This window comes from Podarcis muralis, chromosome 11, assembly GCF_964188315.1.
Source record: "Podarcis muralis chromosome 11, rPodMur119.hap1.1, whole genome shotgun sequence".
Lineage (NCBI taxonomy): Eukaryota > Metazoa > Chordata > Lepidosauria > Squamata > Lacertidae > Podarcis > Podarcis muralis.
Window position 1 is genome coordinate 30,693,663 of NC_135665.1, and position 19,676 is coordinate 30,713,338.

Sequence of the window (19,676 nt, forward strand, 5' to 3'; positions counted from 1 at the left end):
TGGAACTCTCGAAATTCGCCTCTCGTCTGTGGAGCTGAGGGGAAAGGAAAGGGCGGGAAAAAGGGGGAAGGCAAAGCGAGCAAGCGAGGGCGGGACAACCCTCCCACCCCCCATTACAAAACAGTGAGGCGAGAAGCGGCGGCGCGTCTCCCGGTAACAAGCCTTGGCCACGCCCCCTCCCCTCCCCTCCACCGGGAAGGGCGGCAGCAGGTACGTTGCAGCCGTTGCGCCGAGGTTTGCGCGCGCCAACGGCCGCCCCTTCCCTCGCCCCCCCCCCCGCTGAGGAGAATGGCAGAGGCTCACCTCACCCCCCTCCCTCAGGTGTTGTGCGTGTGTCCGTGTGTGAAAGAGATAGGACTGACAGGTGGAGGTGGCGGAGGGGAAGCCGCCTTCTCCCGGCTACTGGCCGCCTCCCTTCCGCCGCGGGCTGCGTGGCCTTCAGCTGAGGGAGCGAGCTGCGCCTGACCACAGGCGGCGGGGGCACCGTCCTCTTGCCTTCCCGCCTCTGAGGTGGCGGCACCTCGCGTGTCCACCTCGGGCGGAGCGCCGCTGCCTTTGAGCTGTAGCTGCCCTCGCTCTTGTTCTTCCTCCTGGTTGGCTGCTGCGACCAGGAAGTACAAGGTGGCCGCCGCGTCAGAAATCACAGGAGTCCCTTTTCCTTTCAAGCTGCTTCGCCCACGTTGTTTCCTGGCTCTGGCGCTCTGCTCTGGGGGCGGGGAGAATTGGGCTTGTCGCTCAGAGAAAAAAAGATCGCCAGGACCTTGGCCCCGGGAAGAGGGAGGGAGAGGGATGGCAGGAGCCTGTCACTGGCCTTTTTTAAAAAAATGTGTTCCTCTTCACAGTTGGCATATAGTCCGTGTTCGCTGCTCAGCCGAGTGCCTTAAATGTATGCATAACAATCAGGATCTCGCTGCGCTGTGATGTTTTGCTGTTGTCACTTTTACCAGGCAGCAGCTGGATTCCCCACACTATATCCCTCCCCCATAGGAATTCCTTTTTTCACCTGACAGTATGTAAATGCTGAGTCATCTTTTACTTCTTTTCCCAAACTTGGCTTGCATGTAAAAACATAAACAATTGTTGTATAAATGAAATTAAAACGTTCACCTGGTACGTTTCTGATTGCTAGATTAGTCATTTGAGCTCTGTCCAAAATTTTCTAGCTGGTTCGGGTAGGTTATGTAGTATTGCTTAGCAACATGTGAGTTGCAGGTCTTTTGTGTTTCCCACAGTCTTGACTTTTTTTTTGGGGGGGGGGTGGCAAAGAGTGCTAGCTTTTGGAAAGGTTGTGGCCAGAAATGTAGAGGCATTGCAAAGCTGACTTAAAAGGTAAGAGACTTGATACAGGAGCCTGAGCAACAAATAACAGTCCTGTTGAACATGGGGGGGGGGGGGGCTTGTATGCCAGGGCTGTGAGGGTATATTTCACAGATGTCTGGACTTGCCACAGAAAATTGAGGCTGAGAAATGCACTCAGGCAGGCTTGCATAAAATAAATGCTGCACTTGGTCATTCTTGTTTTTGCATACACACACACATACGCCCTTCATTATATCAGATTTCAAACGTGTGCAGCATAAACGCAAAACTCACAAGAAATGAGATCTACGTTTTAAATTAGTCTGGGCCATGCTAGATTAAATCAGTAAAATTAATTAAATTATTTGCAAGGTTGAGGCATTAATATCAGTATTTACTAGCAGCTGTTACCTTTTAATATATTGCTGCCTACTGCTTCTGAGCTCCCTCACTCAAGTTCATTGCATTTACATTGTTTGATGTCAAAGAGTTTGTATACATGCTTAACTGCTGTCTGTTGAGAGGGAATGTCAAGATATTAATTAAAATAGTGCAGATACTTGAAAGCAAGTCAGGTATTTATAATGGTCAACTGACTAATAAGATAAAATTAAAAGTATAAAATATAAAATCACAGTTGCAATAAAAGCAAGCTAATATTAACTGTTTTGTGGTGTATTTTTCTGACCCCATTAAGAAAACTGCCCTGGGTTAGAGGAATAAGGTTTCTTCTAATCTATTGGCACACAACACATTTTCTTAACCTTTCGCTGACCTATGACAAAACAATTGGGTGTTTTACTACCCCAATCTGCTAACATTGACTGGTGTAGTAAACACACACCCCAAGGACAAAATTCATTTTATGCTACAAATGGTTTTTTGTTTCCAGAAGGAAAATGGTATGTGGTTAGTGGCTGAAATTTAGGGACCTAAAGGTGAGAATTTCTGTCAGTATCCTAGAAGAAATACCCTGTAGGTCTACTTAATGTGTGAATTGCACAATGAAAAGTGTGCTGTGGGAGGCCCACAGATTGGATGAATGAGAAAGAATTGAAAGGTTGGAAAAGGAGCTGATAATAGTTGAGACAAAAATGTGGAAGGCTAGGGTGCAAATTCTGAAGCTAATGTTGATCATCATGATCCTGCTCTGCTATAGGATCTCAAGCTTTAGCTAACTGAGTGTTGAGGCCTAGCACAGTCAGCTGTGGCCAGAAGGGGAGAGCCCTACAGCTTTGTGTCACGGATATTGTGGGACTGGAGATGGACAGAGTCAAGGAAGAGTGGGAGTGGGTAAAAGATGGAAAAATAAGGTTAGAAGAAAGTGGCTGTAAATGGAAATTCATATTGGATATTTCCAGTCTTACAGAAGAAGCTGTGGGCAAAGAGCTGCGGGATGAATGTAGGTTTAAAGGGTGAGCAAGATTAAGGATATGAGCTGGGGACTACTGCAGGAAGAGAATCGAAGCCCTGCAGACTTGGGGCTAGGTGATGCATGGCATCACAATTCATTCCTATTCGGTTAAGACATTGCTCTTAGAGCACAGGCACATTCTGTTCCATTGGAAGGTGCTGTCCTGCTCAGCTTGCAGAAAACATTGTATCTTTTTCTCAATTAAAAAAAGTATTTTAGCTTTTATGGAGCGGCTCCAAGAACTTCTAGATTATCTAGATTATTAGAACAATCTAGATTATCTAGATTACTTCCAGTCTGTTTTGTGACTTGGGTTAGGCATAGAAACTTTCTTGATCACCTTTGGTTATGTTCTGTGCCAGGAGATGGATAAAGGAAATGTGACCCTATTTTCTTGAATCTCCAACTGACTCTAGTATCCTTCTAGACCACCTTGAAGGGAAGGGAATTGGAGTACAGTGTTGATGTATATCTGCTCATTCCTGCAGATAGGACTCAGAAGGTGGCTGCTGGGGAACAGCTGCTGTTCCCCTTGGTTTATGGGGTTTGGCAAGGTTAAGGTTAAGTTTTGTGCCCATGCTACAAGAAAAGGTCTAGAGATTTGAATACAATCTCATCATGATGCTTATGACACCCAGCTCTCTCTCTAATTTTCACTTGATTCTAAAGAGGCAGTTGGTAGATGTGAAAGCCTGGAAAAGGTGGAGCAAGCTGCATCTTAATCTAGACAAAACAGAAGTACTGCTGGTGGTGAGACCATCTGATTTCAGTTTGGATTTACAGACTATCTTGGAAATTGCAATTTGTACAAAATGCTACATCTAGGTTACTGATGGTTGCTAGGTGCTTTAATTGCCATATAGTGGATTTCCCATGACTTATATTAGCTGGTAGTTTGTTTCAGGGTTCAATTCAATGTGCTGGTATTAAACTTTAAAGCAAAACATCTTGGGACTTGGACATCTTTTCCCTTATGTTACTTTCAGCATGCTTTGATCATCATCTGAGGCCTTTCTTCAGATCTCTCTTATAAGGTACAGTGGTACCTTGGGTTACAGACGCTTCAGGTTACAGACTCCACTAACCCAGAAATAGTACGGTAACTCGGGTTAAGAACTTTGCTTCAGGATGAGAACAGAAATCGTGCTTTGGTGGTGTGGCGGCAGCAGCAGCAGGAGGCCCCATTAGCTAAAGTGGTGCTTCAGGTTAAGAACAGTTTCAGGTTAAGACCAGACCTCCAGAACGAATTAAGTTCTTAACCCGAGGTACTATTTCTGGTTTAACAGAGTCTGTAACCTGAAGCGTATGCAACCTGAAGCGTATATAACCCGAGGTACCTCTGTACAGCTGATGACAACCAGAGCTTGTTTATTCTTTTAGGTGGTGCCTATCCTGTGGAATGCCTTGCCAAACAATTTGTGCCAAGTCCTGTCACTGTATGTTTTCAAGCTGCTGGTAGAGGCCTGGCTGTTGAAAATGACCTTTGGCTGATCATTTTCCTGTTTGTGCTTTGCTGTGTTGGAATTATTACTGTGTTTTTTGTTGCGATGGTTTCTGTAATTGGTTTTAACTTGAGGATTGTTTCATATTAGAAATATTGTTCTGTTGTTTTTTGTTTTGGCTATTTTAGAGACTGCAAGGTAGAGTACCTTAGGTGAGATACAATAAATTAAATTAAATACAGTTTTACACTGCTGATCATTTTCAAGAAACATTCTGAAGTGGAACCAAACTGACTGCAAATTCTGAACTTTCTTTAATTTTTCAGCTCATCCTCCCAAGATTGATGCATGTTCCCTCCATTATTTTAATCTGGCTGAGAATTTGGATAAGCATGGCACAGCTTCAACAGGGAGGTCCTGATGAAAAAGAGAAGACTACAGCATTAAAGGGTACAAATTAATTTGGAACTTCTCCTCCATAGGCACTCCGTAGACTTTGCTCTGATGAACTATAATTGTGTGATTAGTGAAACAGGTGAGCAAGTGCAAATGAGTGCAACCCACATCCTCAGCTGTTATACATTTCTTACCACTGCCTGTCTAGGTTTCTTTTTTCTTTGTCTGGAAAAGGAAGCCAATGCACACAGTGGGAATGCTGTTACCTGTATACAGAGATGTGAACAACGCACCCCCTAGTCTTTCCTACCAAATCCAGAAATGGAAAAACTGGAAAATCTGGGGAAACTAAAATACAATGTTGTATACAATATTCTATTTTCCAAATGATGAGTAAAATATTTCTTTAAAACAGTGTTTTAAATAATATTGTTACACCCAGTTCACATTGCTGCAAAACTCTTAGAGCCTAGATTCAGTGATGTGCATTGTAGTCAGGCATATCCAGAAATGAAGTGAGATGGCACAAAGGTATTTGGGGCATATTAGAGGTGAAATGGGATCTCTACAAGGTGCCAGGTTGAAGCAGGGACCCTTGATGCACTTGGTGGCACCTTGTTAATGTGGACATCAGAATAATAATGCAGACAGATGTCTGCTGAAAAAGTAATGAGTGGTATTCAACTAAGTTTTACTCAGAGTAGACCAAATGAAACTAATTGACCGTAGTCATGTTTATTAATTCCAGTGGGTCTGTTCTGAGCAAAACTTAGCTAACTGTCACCCAGAGTCTCTAAGCTTACAATAATGCCATAACAAAACTGGTTTCAGATTATAATAGCATGGAGAAATGTGAGAAGGGGGGTGGGAATATGTGTCCTTCCTTGCATGAGCAAAGTTCTCTAGATTCAATTTCGTGACTTGTGATAGTACCCGTGTTAATATAGGTTCTCTACATGAACATCTGGAGTAAATGGATGCACATCCTGACACTGACAATGTATGTGTCATTGTGGATGCATTTTATCAATGAATCCAAGTCATATTGAACATCTTTTACTTTAGTCAATATGGGACCAATATGCTCCATGTTTCCTGTTACATATGCTATGGAAATGAAAAGTGTGTGGGCCATCCTGACATACGATAGTGCAAAGCAAATGCTTTTCTCTCCCTCCCTGCCCCAAATATCTTAAGTTACAAATAAGCCACACTCGTGATTGCATAGTGTACGTGAAATTCTATTGAGCACTGGTGCAAAAAGCAAAGCAAAACTAACGGAAACAAAACAGTACAGAGTGATTGGCTATTGCTTAAACCTCATCCTTTGCAACTCCACTGTCACCTATCAATCACAATATTGTGACTGGTAATATCTGATAATGCAGCTATACAGAAGACACCAGCCAAAGTGTGACTGCAGAAATTGCTCAGTGCTTTCCAACAACCTGGTCAAAGCCTTCTCCCCAAGTGAATGCTGAAACACACTCCTAGGAAGAGCCCACTGTGTTCCCACCCACATTAGATGCTTCCATGGCCCACTGTGTATAAGAACAGCAAATAATAACTTAGTGTATGGGTTCAGCATGCAGACCTCTGGATTATTCATGTGGGCCTTCTACTTACTAAGTGGGCTGCGTGTTTTTGCCATTTTGGTGTGTAGGACTAACACGTTGTTTGATGATCAGATCTGAGCTAGGCCATCGCCCCCTGCTACATTACTAACTTCACATGTTTCTGTTTGCTCTGACAATGTCCTTCCAGATTAGTGGTTATGCCAACAATACTTTCCACTGGGATAAATTTAAAATGTTCCATGTGCTTTCCACAGCAAAGCAAAATTTTATAGTGACTGATCCTTTTTCTTCTCAGTAAGGATTAGTTTGGGGTAGCATCACTCTGTAAATAGGAGTGAGGAAACCTCTGCTGCTTTCCCCCCAAAATAACAGATTCCTCGGAAAACATTTCAGATGTGTTACCATATGCCCTTTGGCAATGTAGAAGACTGTACTGCCTTGATTTTGAAATTACAAGAATAGTAGAAATGAAAAGTTGGACAGTTTCTAAGTAAGTTTCATTCAAAAGTACTTCATTGTTGTCTCTGGCAGCCTTCACATTGCTTCAGTTACTCTTGCATTATCACTCCCTCCAATAGCAAACTTTGTGGTTGAGTGTTGGCAGATATGGAGCCAAAATGAGTCAACTGAGAAAGAAGAGGGAGGTAACAACTAATCTTTGGGGGAAACCTGAATTTGCAGTCTACAGAAAGACAAATTTCTTCCCCACCCTTTTTCAGATTTGTTGTCTAGAATAGACTTGGATGAACTGATGAAAAAAGATGAGCCACCTCTTGAGTTTCCTGATACACTTGAAGGATTTGAATATGCTTTTAATGAAAGTAAGTAATGAATGCTGTAAGAACTCATTTAGAAGTGATTGAATATTAATATTTCCCCCCAGAACTTTGATTCGTATCTTGCTGTTTGAGTCTGATTTCTTTGTACAACTGTTTTAAACAATGCAACTAAAGTAATAGTCTCAAGTATTCAAATACATCCTGTTTTCATCTGATCACAAATAACACATTTTATGTTGCTGTAGTTTTTCCTTGGGCCATTCTAAACATAGGAACACAGTTGCTCAGAATGGTAGTGGTGCCTCACTGAAAATTTTTGTTCAATTTTTTTCCAAGGCAATGGTTCCCAAGCTTTTTCAGGCCACTGCCCTCTTGGTTCTGTAAACTCATCATCAGTGCCCCTACCGAACACTATCAAAAGCCTTATTCAGAATAGTGGTTTTCACGACCCATTAAGAAAGATAACAGCACAATAAAAGCAATACAGTAACAAGTAATTTCACATTTACTCAAAATTCTAATTCAGTAAAATTGATTAACTTGATCTAGTGATATCAACTTTCCCAAGTGATAGTCATTTGCACACCAAGTGCCTTCCTGCCATGCTCTTGCCTACTAGTACCCCGTAAGTACAGTATTTTTTGCTCTATAAGACTCACTTTTTCCCTTCTAAAAAGTAAGGGGAAATGTGTGTGCATCTTATGGAACGAATGCAGGCTGCGCAGCTATCACAGAAGCCAGAACAGCAAGAGGGATTGCTGCTTTCACTGAACAGTGATTCCTCTTGCTGTTCTGGCTTATGAGATTCAGAATATTTTTTTTCTTGTTTTGCTCCTCCCAAAACTAGGTGTGTCTTGTGGTCTGATGCGTCTTATAGAGCGAAAAATACGGTAATCTCATTGGCCCCCAGGGGGTGGTACCGCCCACTTTGGGAAACACTAACATGTTAGTTTGTAGGTAGCCTGTTTAACTTCAGTGTTTGTTGTTGTTCTTATATATTTATACCCCACATTTTTCCATGACGGGCTCAAGGTGACTTACATTTAAAATAAGAACAGCTGAAAACATAGTGGGGGAAATAATAACAAATCCACCATCATCATCATCTTAATTATTTACTATATATTACTATGTAATGTATTATTATGCAATATATTTGGAATCAGGATATTGTGCTGTCATAGCAGCTGTGATCTCAAACATAGCTCAAAGCAAATGTAGTTGATTTTAATGAGAATTGTTTCCAGAGTTGCCATGAACCTGACCTATGTCTAGCTTTGCATGTGTGCAATTGCTCACTGGAAATAAATGAAGAAGCTTTTGGAAGTAATTTATTTATTTGTTTATTTTATTAAGTTTGTATATAGCCCTTTATCTGTAGATCTCAGAGTAGTCCACAACATAAAAATACAAGATAAAAACACAAAATAATAAAATAGGGGGTCCACAAATTAATATACCCCATCCCAGCACACCATTCCACAAACACATTTAAAAGGGTATAGGATGTTAATCAGTAAAAAGCCTGGTTGAAGAACATTTTTGCTTGGCATCTAAAGGTGTATAATGAAGGCACCAGCTGAACCTCCCTGGGGAGAGCATTCCACAAGTTGAGAGAGTTTTTTGTTTGCAACAAAATTCCTGTGCTATTAGAAGATGGTTGGAGTAATGGCAATTTATGCTGCTGCTTACTCTTTAAGAATACAAAGCATGTAAGTCTCAGAGTTGCCCCTGGAGGGAAAATCTTAAGTGGTTTTCATCATACTTTGTATTAGATCTCATATGGAAGCCAGATTTTTGGAACACTGTAAAAGGCAAGATTGTCACCTTAGACAAGACGCATGTAGTCTTGCAAGGGTTCAACTATGTTTCAGCTACTTAAATTGAGCTGTTGTGTGGCCATGTTCAACAAGTTTATAATTTGTCCATGGTTTAAATTTACATTTAAAAGTACAAAACACACCCAATAACTGTTTACTGAATTAACCCCCTCCTTTTTAATTGCTTTTGTTTAGGAAACTAATTAAAGCTTTGATGTTGTCAACCATAAGTTGCCCAACTTTGAAGTGGAATTGTGCAGTTCATGCTAGCTAGCCCAAGGGCCTGGCTCAGGAAAGTTCCTCAGCCTTAAGCCTGAGAGAATTGTATAGTCACTGAACTAATCCAAAAGACTCTTACCACCCTATAAAAAGAGTCTTCTGCCTGCCTTCTGTGTAACTTATCTTTGACTTAATAGGTTGTTAAGCAGATGTCCTAATGGACTTTTTTGGATTCCTAATGGTCAGTTAATTAGGAGACTTAAGTCTCAGACAAGCCCTAAAAGGGTAAGCCTGTGAAGCTCTGGCCTTGGCAGAAAAAGCCCCTTCTTCATTCCCTACCATACTAGGAAACACTGCATACCTTCTAAGGCTATGTATACCAAAGGGGTCTGCCTTAAGCCTGTCCTGTCCTGTCCTTAAGCTAGTTTAAAAGCACCTCTCTATATATTTATTTTTAATCTCTGGTATTGCATCTGTTTCAGGACTTGAGATTTGATGCAGTAAGCAGGTTCCAAGAGGAAGGCTGAAATGCTATACACATTTACTAGGAAATAATCACTGTGGAACCCACTAGGTCATTTCATTGTAAATATAATAAGATTCCACTACACAGTATTAGTCTCCATCTGTCACTGAAAGCCAGCAAGGAAGTACCTTTGGGGAGAGTTTAAATTACTTTTCCAAGTAGTCCACATCCAGGTGGTGTGTGTATGCAGCTGCTTTTTGTAAAGGAAGAGAGTTAGCCTATTCTAAGATGGTAGTTAAAAATGTTTTTAATGTAACATAGTTTGGCCCTGAGCTTCTATAAGCAGCAAATACATGGAGCACTTTGTATGAGGTTCCACAGTGGAAGGGAGTAAGCATAGGAAATGTGCAGTATGTAAGTTAAGTAAATTCCATGCCATTCAGGTTCAAAATTTGTATTTTGAGTTGTAGTCAGATAACAGGAAGTGTAAAAATGGACTATTGATGTACACCCACAAATCCAATTCTTTCTGGGCATACCAGCTGAAGCTTCTACACCTTCCATAAGCAGCCTTGTACAAAGCACATGTCTTGATATCCTTGGGGGATATTGCAAAGCAGAAATCTGACAAGAGAGCTGTAGCTTTCTCCCTAGAAATCTTAATGCTGCATGTGAAATAGAAATCTGTCATAACCATTGCTATCCAGCTGGCTATCACTGAGTTGAGTGTCCTGATAAGTCATAGAAATAAAGGCTGTCTACAACCACAACATGGGGTTTTTTGGCTCTAAAACATGTGGCTTGTAAGAGACAGCATACTGAAAGATGTGTATTACTCTTGACATGAAGTAGTTCCTATATTCTGAATAAGAAAACAACCCAAAACCTTGAGCTTCTTAATATTGTCTCATACCTTCCAATTTTATGGGGAAAAGCTTTTCTTTAAATGTAGTCATTTATGCAACACTTAGCTTTTTAATACCCTGATGATTTTCATAGGAAGGTACTTAGAAACCAGAAGTGTCATGAAAGTGATGCTATTTGAAAGGAGTGGTTCAACTTTTACTTTTCAGCTTCTTATTTTTAGAGCAGTACAATCTCTACTGTTTCCTTTCTAGAGTGCACATTTAATAGTGTAGGTCTGATTGCTAAGATGACTTGAAATCTGAATATGAATCTATGATATAGACTTTGAGTAGAATTGTTAAGGACAAGTGAACACATCCCTGTTCCCACTTCCGTCAAATTGGCATGTTTGGCTGGAATTTTTCATGTGTGCACTAATGCATTTTGACTATTGATTATGTTTCTGTATTTGAAGGAAAGGGGTGTGTCTTATTCTGATTGGCAAAGCAATAATGAAATTTTAGTAAGTGATGTTTCAGTGACGCTTAAGAGAACTTGAAAATACACTACAATTCTTACTAGACAATATGCTGTGATTTCCTTAGGGAGAGAGGAACTTCACCAATAACCAGCCTTAAAAATGAGCATAGAAACTGAGTGTAGAATTAAAAAAATTAGAAGCCTTGGACGAAGCATAGAGTATGATATGCCATGAAGAAAGGGGTAATGTGACCTGAGATATTGGATATGAAGTTGGGGAGGATCATTCCCCCTGGAGGTTAGTAATTGGGAAAAGTACACTGAAACTGAGGTAATGACAGTGCTGAGAAAGAAAACTACTTTGATTTCTCTCTATTCACACTAGTAATTAGTATATTCACAGGCAGAGATACTGCAGATAACACAAAGTTCTCACTTATTTTGAGGCTTCAAAACTTTTCCAAGCAAATAATAAGAAAGACTTTCATGTACAAAACTGTCTTTGCTGGGGCAAAGAAAAAAATAATTAACCTTTATCTTTCCCATTAAGATAATTTCTAGTAATTTAAACCCTGCTTTTACATTCAGATATTTCAGGATTTGGAGTAATAAGTCTTAGATACTCTTTTAATAATCTTTTTTCTTTCAAGTTTCATTGTGACTAAAATGTTTTTCAGAGAAAACATTTGGCAGTTTCTAGCATTTCTGCTCTCTACTATTTTTGCATTTCCTTTGATCTTTGAACTTATCTTGTCATGTATTAACCTACTTTGATATTATCAGTAATTAGGTACCATCTGAAGAGAACAGTAATGCATGAAAATAGTTATGGTTTGCACAAAGTTAATGTAATTATAGTATTCCCATATTTTGAGACTTCTTAGATTTCACCTGTACTTGTTTTCCCATTTAAATGCAGTGTGTCAGTTAAGTTACTTTTTTCTCTAGCTGCTTTACACATTTTTTCAAGATACAAAGATATAGGAAAACATTAGTATAAGTGATACACATTGCTAATTGATACAATAGCATTGTGAACATTGCCCTATAGTCTGAGATCCACAGTGTTCAATATTAGCATGGTACATGCTATTCAGATTTGGATTAGGATGGCTTCCTTAATTATCAAATCTTATATTTGAATTTCAGCTTCGGCCAAATATGTAGGAGCACTGAAAAATAAATGCTGGATTTTTTTTTATAAAGCATTTCATTTTCTCTGGTCTTCCTATACCTACTGTGAATATGATCTAGAAATGTGTGCTTATTATAGTATTGCCCATTTTCTTTGAAAGTCCTCATAGAATTAGATTCTGAGAATTGGAAAGATGCTCACTGTAGGGAATTTCCTGTACCTTCCTCAGCTTCTCGACCCGTATTCTGCAAGGTGGTTTTGTCAGATTTTCCTGATTACCCTTTGCCCAGCACTCACTCATGTCCCATCCCAGGTCCTTCTGAAAGGGCCTTCAGCTATCAGGAGTGGGTTTTCTAGAAGAGGAGGAGATGGGGAAGTCTTTTTGCTCATGGTTTTCAGCATTCAACCCATGAATACTTCTGCACAGTGAACAGTTTAATTTTTCCACAGTGAACTATTCTCTCCACTTATAAAGCTCATGTTCTGAATCTAATATTGTTTCTTTTGTAGAGGGACAGTTAAGACATATAAAAACGGGAGAGCCATTTGTTTTTAACTACCGTGAAGATTTGCACAGATGGAACCAAAAGCGCTATGAAGCTCTTGGAGAGGTATATATTATATACAAGCAATATACAGCTGTGTATATGTTTGTGTCTATATTTGTTGTGTAGCATATTAACATTGTACTTGGTTAAATGAGTGAGAGGGGAAAGTTCAGTACAGTGGTACCTTGGTTCTCAAATGAAATTTGTTCCGGAAGCCTGTTCAGCTTCTGAAACATTCGAAAACCAAGCCGCAGCTTCCCCTTGGTTGCAAGAGCTTCTTGGACTCAGTAGAAGCTGTGTTGCATGTTCAGGTTCTGAAAAACGTTTGAAAATGGAAGCATTTATTTCCAGGTTTTTGGCATCCGAAAACCGAAACGTACCACAACAGAGGTGTTCGGGAACTGAGGTTCCACTGCGTTTTAAATTGAAGGAAATGATGGAAATAAATGGCCTTGTAAGCAGAGGTAAACTGACCCATTGGGAACATAGCTGTCCTGCTCTAAATGTGTAGCAACCATACAATGTGGTATGGGCAGTTACCAAGCTGAGTATATCTGATAAGCAAGAAAAGGTGTCATTTGAAAATAGTGCATTTAGAAGTGGTTATATGAGAAGCTTGGATTATTAGCAGTCAGGATTACAATCAAATGTATTTATGCATGTACATTTAAATTGCAAGCCGATAATGAAACAAAGTTTTGGGAAATTCTTGCGTTGCCTAGGACCATTCAACAGATGTATTTTACATCATTCGCTTTCTGATCGTGGAATCTGGATCTTTTTACAAAACAAAGCATTGTGCATCTAACTTGGGAGCCCTTAATTAAACAGTAATAGCAGCCTACTTGCTATTTAAAGTGCCTGAAGAACAGAAAAAGTTAATGTTCTTTATGGCATATTTAAGACATTATGGTGACATTGCAAATGCATGGAAGCCATTTCCCATGTGTGTAAAGAAGCAATCTTTACTAATCTATCAGAAATTGTGAAAGGTGCTTGGTGGCATGGGGAAAATGGTCAACACATAGTGAGCTTCTTCACACAATAATTTGATGAATAGAGCAGCTTCCACATATCAATGTTTAAATGGAAAGCATTTGATAATAGACTGCAATACTGTACAAGTCTCTTCCATATAACCTTGATTTCCAGCAGATTGTAACTAGATGTAAGATATTTCTGGTTGTTCCCAGTTGTCTTCTTAGATGTGGTGGAGTCGTCTCCTTTGGAGGTCTTTAAGCAGAGGCGGGTGGCGCTGTGGGTTAAAGCCTCAGCGCCTAGGACTTGCCGATCGAAAGGTCGGCGGTTCGAATCCCCGCGGCGGGGTGCGCTCCCGTTGTTAAGTCCCAGCACCTGCCAACCTAGCAGTTCGAAAGCACCTTCGGGTGCAAGTAGATAAATAGGGACCGCTTACCAGCGGGAAGGTAAACGGCGTTCCGTGTGCTGCGCTGGCTCACCAGATGCAGCTTGTCACGCTGGCCACGTGACCCGGAAGTGTCTGCGGACAGCGCTGGCTCCCGGCCTATAGAGTGAGATGAGCGCACAACCCTAGAGTCTGGCAAGACTGGCCCGTACGGGCAGGGGTACCTTTACCTTTACCTTTAAGCAGAGGCTTGACAACCATATGTCAGAAGTGCTCTGATGGTGTTTCCTGCTTGGCAGGGGGTTGGACTCGATGGCCCTTGTGGTCTATTCCAATTCTATGATTCTATGATTCTATGTGTGTGTGTTGGGGGCGGGATTCCCCTTGCTTAAAGACTAGGTGTGTTGAAATCCACTATTTTCTTCTGTCATGTATTGTAGGAATGGAGAACCCATGGCCCACTAAGCCGTTTCAGGTAGTTCTTCAGCCACCAGCAAAATTGCTGGCAATGGTGCTGAACAAGGCATCTTTTCCTTTTGCATATTGCCATTGCTAGTAGGTAGGAGCACTCTGGAAATAGGAACTAGTTCTTCCTGTTTCTTGAACACTCTGAGCTCTTAGCTCTGGTGGTATGCAAGAGCTGGATGAGATGGCTTTAAAAGGTCAGCTGAAGGCCATAGTATCTTCCTCTCTACTTCCATCTTCCTCTTCTCCCAGCTCCATGCTGTAATGGGAAGAAATCAAACTCTGAAGAGCAGATTTTCCTTCCTATCACACCATCAGCCTGGGAAGAAAGGTCTATCTGTATGCATGAGAGTGAGTGTGGGATGGTCACACTGGCCACCCACACTGCTCATATATTGGCTTCGGCAAGTTGGTTAACAGAGAATTGGGCCACCCCTAAGAGATCATTTGACTGAAATCACACACACAGGCTGTAAATATTTGAGAAGGCTCAAATTTTAAACAAAAAAAATTATACAGGTATTATAGTCTTGATAATGATTTGGAGGTATATATGAGTGAAAGAAAATTGACTCTTACTGAGCCACTGATATATCTAGAATGGTGGGGGGACGACCCATTTGGGTCTGTGGGCACATGCAGAATTTTGATTGTGCTGTAGGCGCCAATCACAAAATGGCTGCCATGGAGAATGGAACAGGAAGAATTTAAAAGTTGGATTAAAAATGAATCCTTTTGTATTTGCCTGATTTTTGCATGCCATTTTCCTCAGCCCGCCATTAAATCACAGATCTAGCACTTGTCAGCCCCACCATAGTAGAATACATGGAGAGTCTGTGTGATGTAAGAGCCAGTGTGGTGTAGTGGTTAAGAGTGGTAGACTCGTAATCTGGTGAACCGGGTTCATGTCCCTGCCCCTCCACATGCACCTGCTGGGTGACCTTGGGCTAGTCACACTTCTCTGAAGTCTCTCAGCCTCACTCACCTCACAGGGTGTTTGTTGTGGGGGAAGAAGGGAAAGGAGAATGTTAGCCGCTTTGAGACACCTTAGGGTAGTGATAAAGTGGGATATCAAATCCAAACTTCTCCTCCTCCTCTTCTTCTTTGGAGTAAATCATCAAACCAATGACTGTGTAGTGAACCTTCCCCAAACCAATAATAAATTAAAGCTGACATTGGTGAATTTTACAATATATGGCATTTTCCCATGTATAAGACATGTTTTGGGGAACTTCAAATTAAGGAAACACCCCTCAGCACTACCCGTGTATAAGACGAGCCCCAATTTTAAACCTAATTTTTGGGTAAAAAAATCGAGCCTTATATACAGAAAAATACAGTAATCTATATACGTACATCAATCTGGTGCTTGCTGGACCCATTATGGCATAAAAACATGGAACTCAGGCACACAGTCTTATGCATCTTTATCTGTATGGACACAGTGATCAGTTATTTGATGGTTGTTTTCAGGGAATTCCTTTTAACAATCATGAGGATCTGTGTGCTGGATCCATGTTTTTCTGTTGTGGCATTCTGGGAAACACTGAAAATGGTTTTTATACTAGTGCAATTCACAGAAAGCAATGTCAGCTTTAATTTGATGATGGTTTGGAGGACATGCCTTTTAGGAATCATGAAGATCTGTGCCATGCTGGCCCCCATGCCTCCCCTTTTCTGTATTGCTATTGCGAAGTGAAAGGAGGATGTCCAATCAGAGGAGATAGGAGGCACATTTAAACCTTATGCACAGGCCAGAGAGCAAGGAGGACCTGCTTGGAGCACATAGAGCAGAAAGAAAAGTCTCCAGTTGTCCAATTTTTGTTTCAGTCAGTTTGGGTCCTCTTGTGTGCACTAGAAAGGCATTGGCAGACAGACACGTGTTCCCTCTTCAGTGGCATGCTTGGGACTTAAGATCGTGAGTATAATAGGATGCCCTGTGATTTCATTTTAGTATCCAGTAAAGACTAATAACTGAGATACCAAGAAACAGTAAATAGTTTAAATTGTAACTATCTTAAAAGAGAGGGGAAGCAAGGTGGGGAGAATGAAAATTAGTCCACAAGCAGAAGCATATATATAACTTAAAATGGCATAATGACATTAATCAGTGCCAAGTATTTCTCTCCTGCTTCCAGGGAAACATGCCAAGAAAGCACAGATGGAGGTATATTTTTCAGAAGAATGGACAGTAACATTTACATTCAAGAGGCATAATACCTTGCTTTTTAAAATATTGTTGTGCCTCTGGGAGGCTAGACTCAAGTGTATTGTTTACAATGGGTCTCTGAGATGAGGTACTAAACTTAGCTTTGGAGTATGGATGTGCCTCTTGTTTATCTCATTAAATTTGTTAGCATGTGAGTGAGCTATAAGATTTTCAAAACTACAGGTTTCAAACTCTGTTATGTATTATTCAGCATAATTTAGTAGCTTGCTAAAAAATTAACAATTTAAATAAGGCACTATTGCTGTAGCGGCAGCTGAAGCTTACATAGCTCTAGGATTGCCTGGGAGCAGAGGCATCTGGCTGCAGATGGTACAGAGCTAGCTGTGGAATGGGGGTGACGGAGTGGTTGGAAGGAAAGAGTGTGCTTGAGTTTGGCTACTCAAAGCTCTGCTAGGGTTCTTGTACTGTTTAACGTTTATTTTTTCAAAATACTTACTATATAAGGAGGCCTGACAGAAATAAAATATAGTGGATCCAATTAAGATGATATTGTGGAATACGTTTGCATAAAATATCTTGATAATACTGCTTATAAAATGAGAGCATTTTTGATCACCTTGAGTGAGATGGTTGTGGGTAGAACTACACGTTATGAAAAACAAGAGACTGTCACTGAAAAGAAGGATCCCCATTTCTGCTTTTCTCCCCACTCTAGGCCAAGGATATCCTAGCATCACCATTCTGTATATTTCACTGACTCAACAAAACAGCGGCCAGTGAGATTAAAATGGCATGAGGGAATGTATGACAATCTCAATAATAGTACACAGGAAAGGTTTGAATGTAATACAAACCCATAGTTTTGTGTTAGAAGAATGAGCTGCAGTGAGCCTTGCCTTCATGTGCTCCCACTCCCATACCCACCAACACTTCTCCGATGAAAATAGGGATGTCCTAAGGAAAAGTGGGATCAAATCAGAAACTGGGATGGCTTCTGTAAATCCAAGACTGGCCCTGGAAAATAGGGACGCTTGTAGGGTCTGTCCTTCGCCTTTGGTATTGCCACAAATAAGAGTTTCAAAACTTTTGCTTCCATTTTAGATTAACTGCAGAATGCTATGTTGTTTGAATCTGGACAAACAATAGATAACATTATCTATGATTAGTCAAGAAAAGCCTATGTTAAACCATATTTTAAGATATTTTAGGATAGATTTTTATAGTAAGACTGAGTCCAAGTGTTGTATGTCAAAAGCTTCTTTAGCATCTCTTCTTGTTACTTACTGGCAGGTTTGTCATTTCAGAGTCAAAATAAAGCTCATTCAACTCAAGCATACAGCAACAGCAGTATCAAGCCTTAGGTCAGCTTTACCACTTGAGACCAGCGCAGGACAGTCTAATGATATTCATTCTGCATTTTTGCCAAGTACCATACACTGACACATTAAAGCAGAAAAAATAACGAGTTGACAGTTGTATGCCATAAATTCATTTGTTTTGTTTTTAAGCATTGAAAAAGCATATTTGTGTTTATACCTGTACTGCTGCTACATTCAGTTTAGGTCCCATTCCTCTTCCCAAAGGAGAAAATACTTAAGTATTTTATTATTATAGTCTATATCATGCTGAAGCTTTAAATCTAACTGGGTTAATGACCACATTAGGGGCTCTAAGCAGTTTACTTCTAACATACTGTACAGGTCACATGCCTAATTAAAATCTCTTGGATCCATAGAAAGTTCTCTAAATGATAACATCTATATATCAGGCTTGGATAGCAGAGGTGGCTGCTGCCTAATTGTGCAGGGTACCTTTCAACAGTATTCAGCTAATGTATCCTGTTAGTGCAAGGATTTCTGCTTGTGCAACAGGACTCCCCCCCCCTCCTTTCCCTATAGGTGCACCACACACTCCCCACATCTGCTCCAAAGCATTGCTGGAACCCCTATAAGATGTTCAGGGTGTGTGAGAAAGGAAGAGGGCAGAATTCCCATTGTATTAGAGGAAATCCTTCCACTGACAGGACAGTGACGTAATGCTACTTTGGATTCACCACTATGCGTTTTAGCTGACCTTTGGGTGTCAGGCTTATGCCAGGAGAGGGTGGATAAACCTCAGTGAATGTGATGAATTGTTTATTCTGTGTTGGCCAAGTTGTTCTTTTAACTTGTTTTGACCCTTTAGGATAGAGTTAGAGTTTGCATCCTTCTGTCTTGGGAGACAGTGGAGTGCACCTCCAGGGGTGAAGTCAAACCACTGGAGAATCACATCACCTGCTGTGGCTGCAGAGACCGGTAGCTTGTAACTGCTGCCCCCTGCATTGTTTTTGTTGCATTAGCAGCATTGAAGTGACTTCTCCAGGCATAGCTCCTAGGCTAGTTCTGGTGAAGAGGAAATCCCATATTTGGGTGTTTCCTCTTTTTAGGTTGACAGCAGTTGAAAGATGCTATGAATAGGGCACCTACTGGGCAACTTAATAACTTCAGGCCAGTGGCCCCTCTAGTACAGCATCATGTTCTGACAGTGGCAAACCTGATGCCTATGGGGAACCTGCAAGCAGGATATGAGTGCAATAGTCCTCTGTTCACCTATAATTCCAAGCAATTAGCATTTAGAGGCATACCACCTCTGACAATAGATGTAGGCTATAGCTATCATGGCTAGTGGCCATTGATAGCCTCTGTGAATGTGTCTAACCTTTTTTAAAAATCTTCCAAGTTGGTGGACACCACTGCTTCCTGCAGAAACTAGTTCTGTAGTTTAACTATGTGCTGTTGTAGTTTTATTATTTTATCTCTCCTGAATGTTTCAAAATTCAGCTTCATTATAGGTCCACAAATTCTAGTGTTTTAAGAGGGAGAAAAACTTTTCACTATCCACTTTTTCCATGCCATGCATAATGTTATAAGTTTCTGTCATGTCACCTCTTATTCACCTTTTCTCTAAACTAAAAAGTCCCAAATGCTGCAGCCTTTCATCAGAGAGGAGTTGCTTCACCCCCTTTATCATTTGGGTAGCCTTTTCTAAACCTTTTCTAACTCCACAATATCCCATTTGAGATGAGGCAACCAGAACTGTTTTTTTCCTTCCACCACAAGGTAGATAACATTTTGTGTGCAGTTTCCACAAACATTATTTTGAGCACTTTATTATTGTTGTGTTCGCTTCAGTGACTCTTCACTCTCAACTTATGAAACTGTAGAAATATAACTGCTTTGCCGTTCCCAGAAAGTGAAAGATGATTTCAGTGAACCATA

The 19,676-nt window shown here is 40.7% G+C and overlaps 1 protein-coding gene across 9 annotated transcripts in view; it reads left to right on the forward strand.

The window, feature by feature from the left end:
- ARB2A (ARB2 cotranscriptional regulator A) overlaps positions 1-19,676 on the forward strand; it is a 221,968-nt gene continuing 202,292 nt past the window's right edge. For 4 of the 9 annotated variants that reach the window (XM_028748345.2, XM_028748343.2, XM_028748351.2 and 1 more), the window contains exons 1-4: positions 300-321; positions 4,482-4,605; positions 6,848-6,949; positions 12,384-12,484. In XM_028748345.2, coding sequence (XP_028604178.2) covers positions 4,500-4,605; positions 6,848-6,949; positions 12,384-12,484 — 309 coding nt within the window. In that variant the 5' untranslated portion in view covers positions 300-321; positions 4,482-4,499. Of the gene's footprint in view, positions 211-299; positions 322-4,481; positions 4,691-6,847; positions 6,950-12,383; positions 12,485-19,676 lie in introns of those variants that run through there. The other 5 variants (XM_028748346.2, XM_028748350.2, XM_028748348.2 and 2 more) reach the window with 5 other exon arrangements.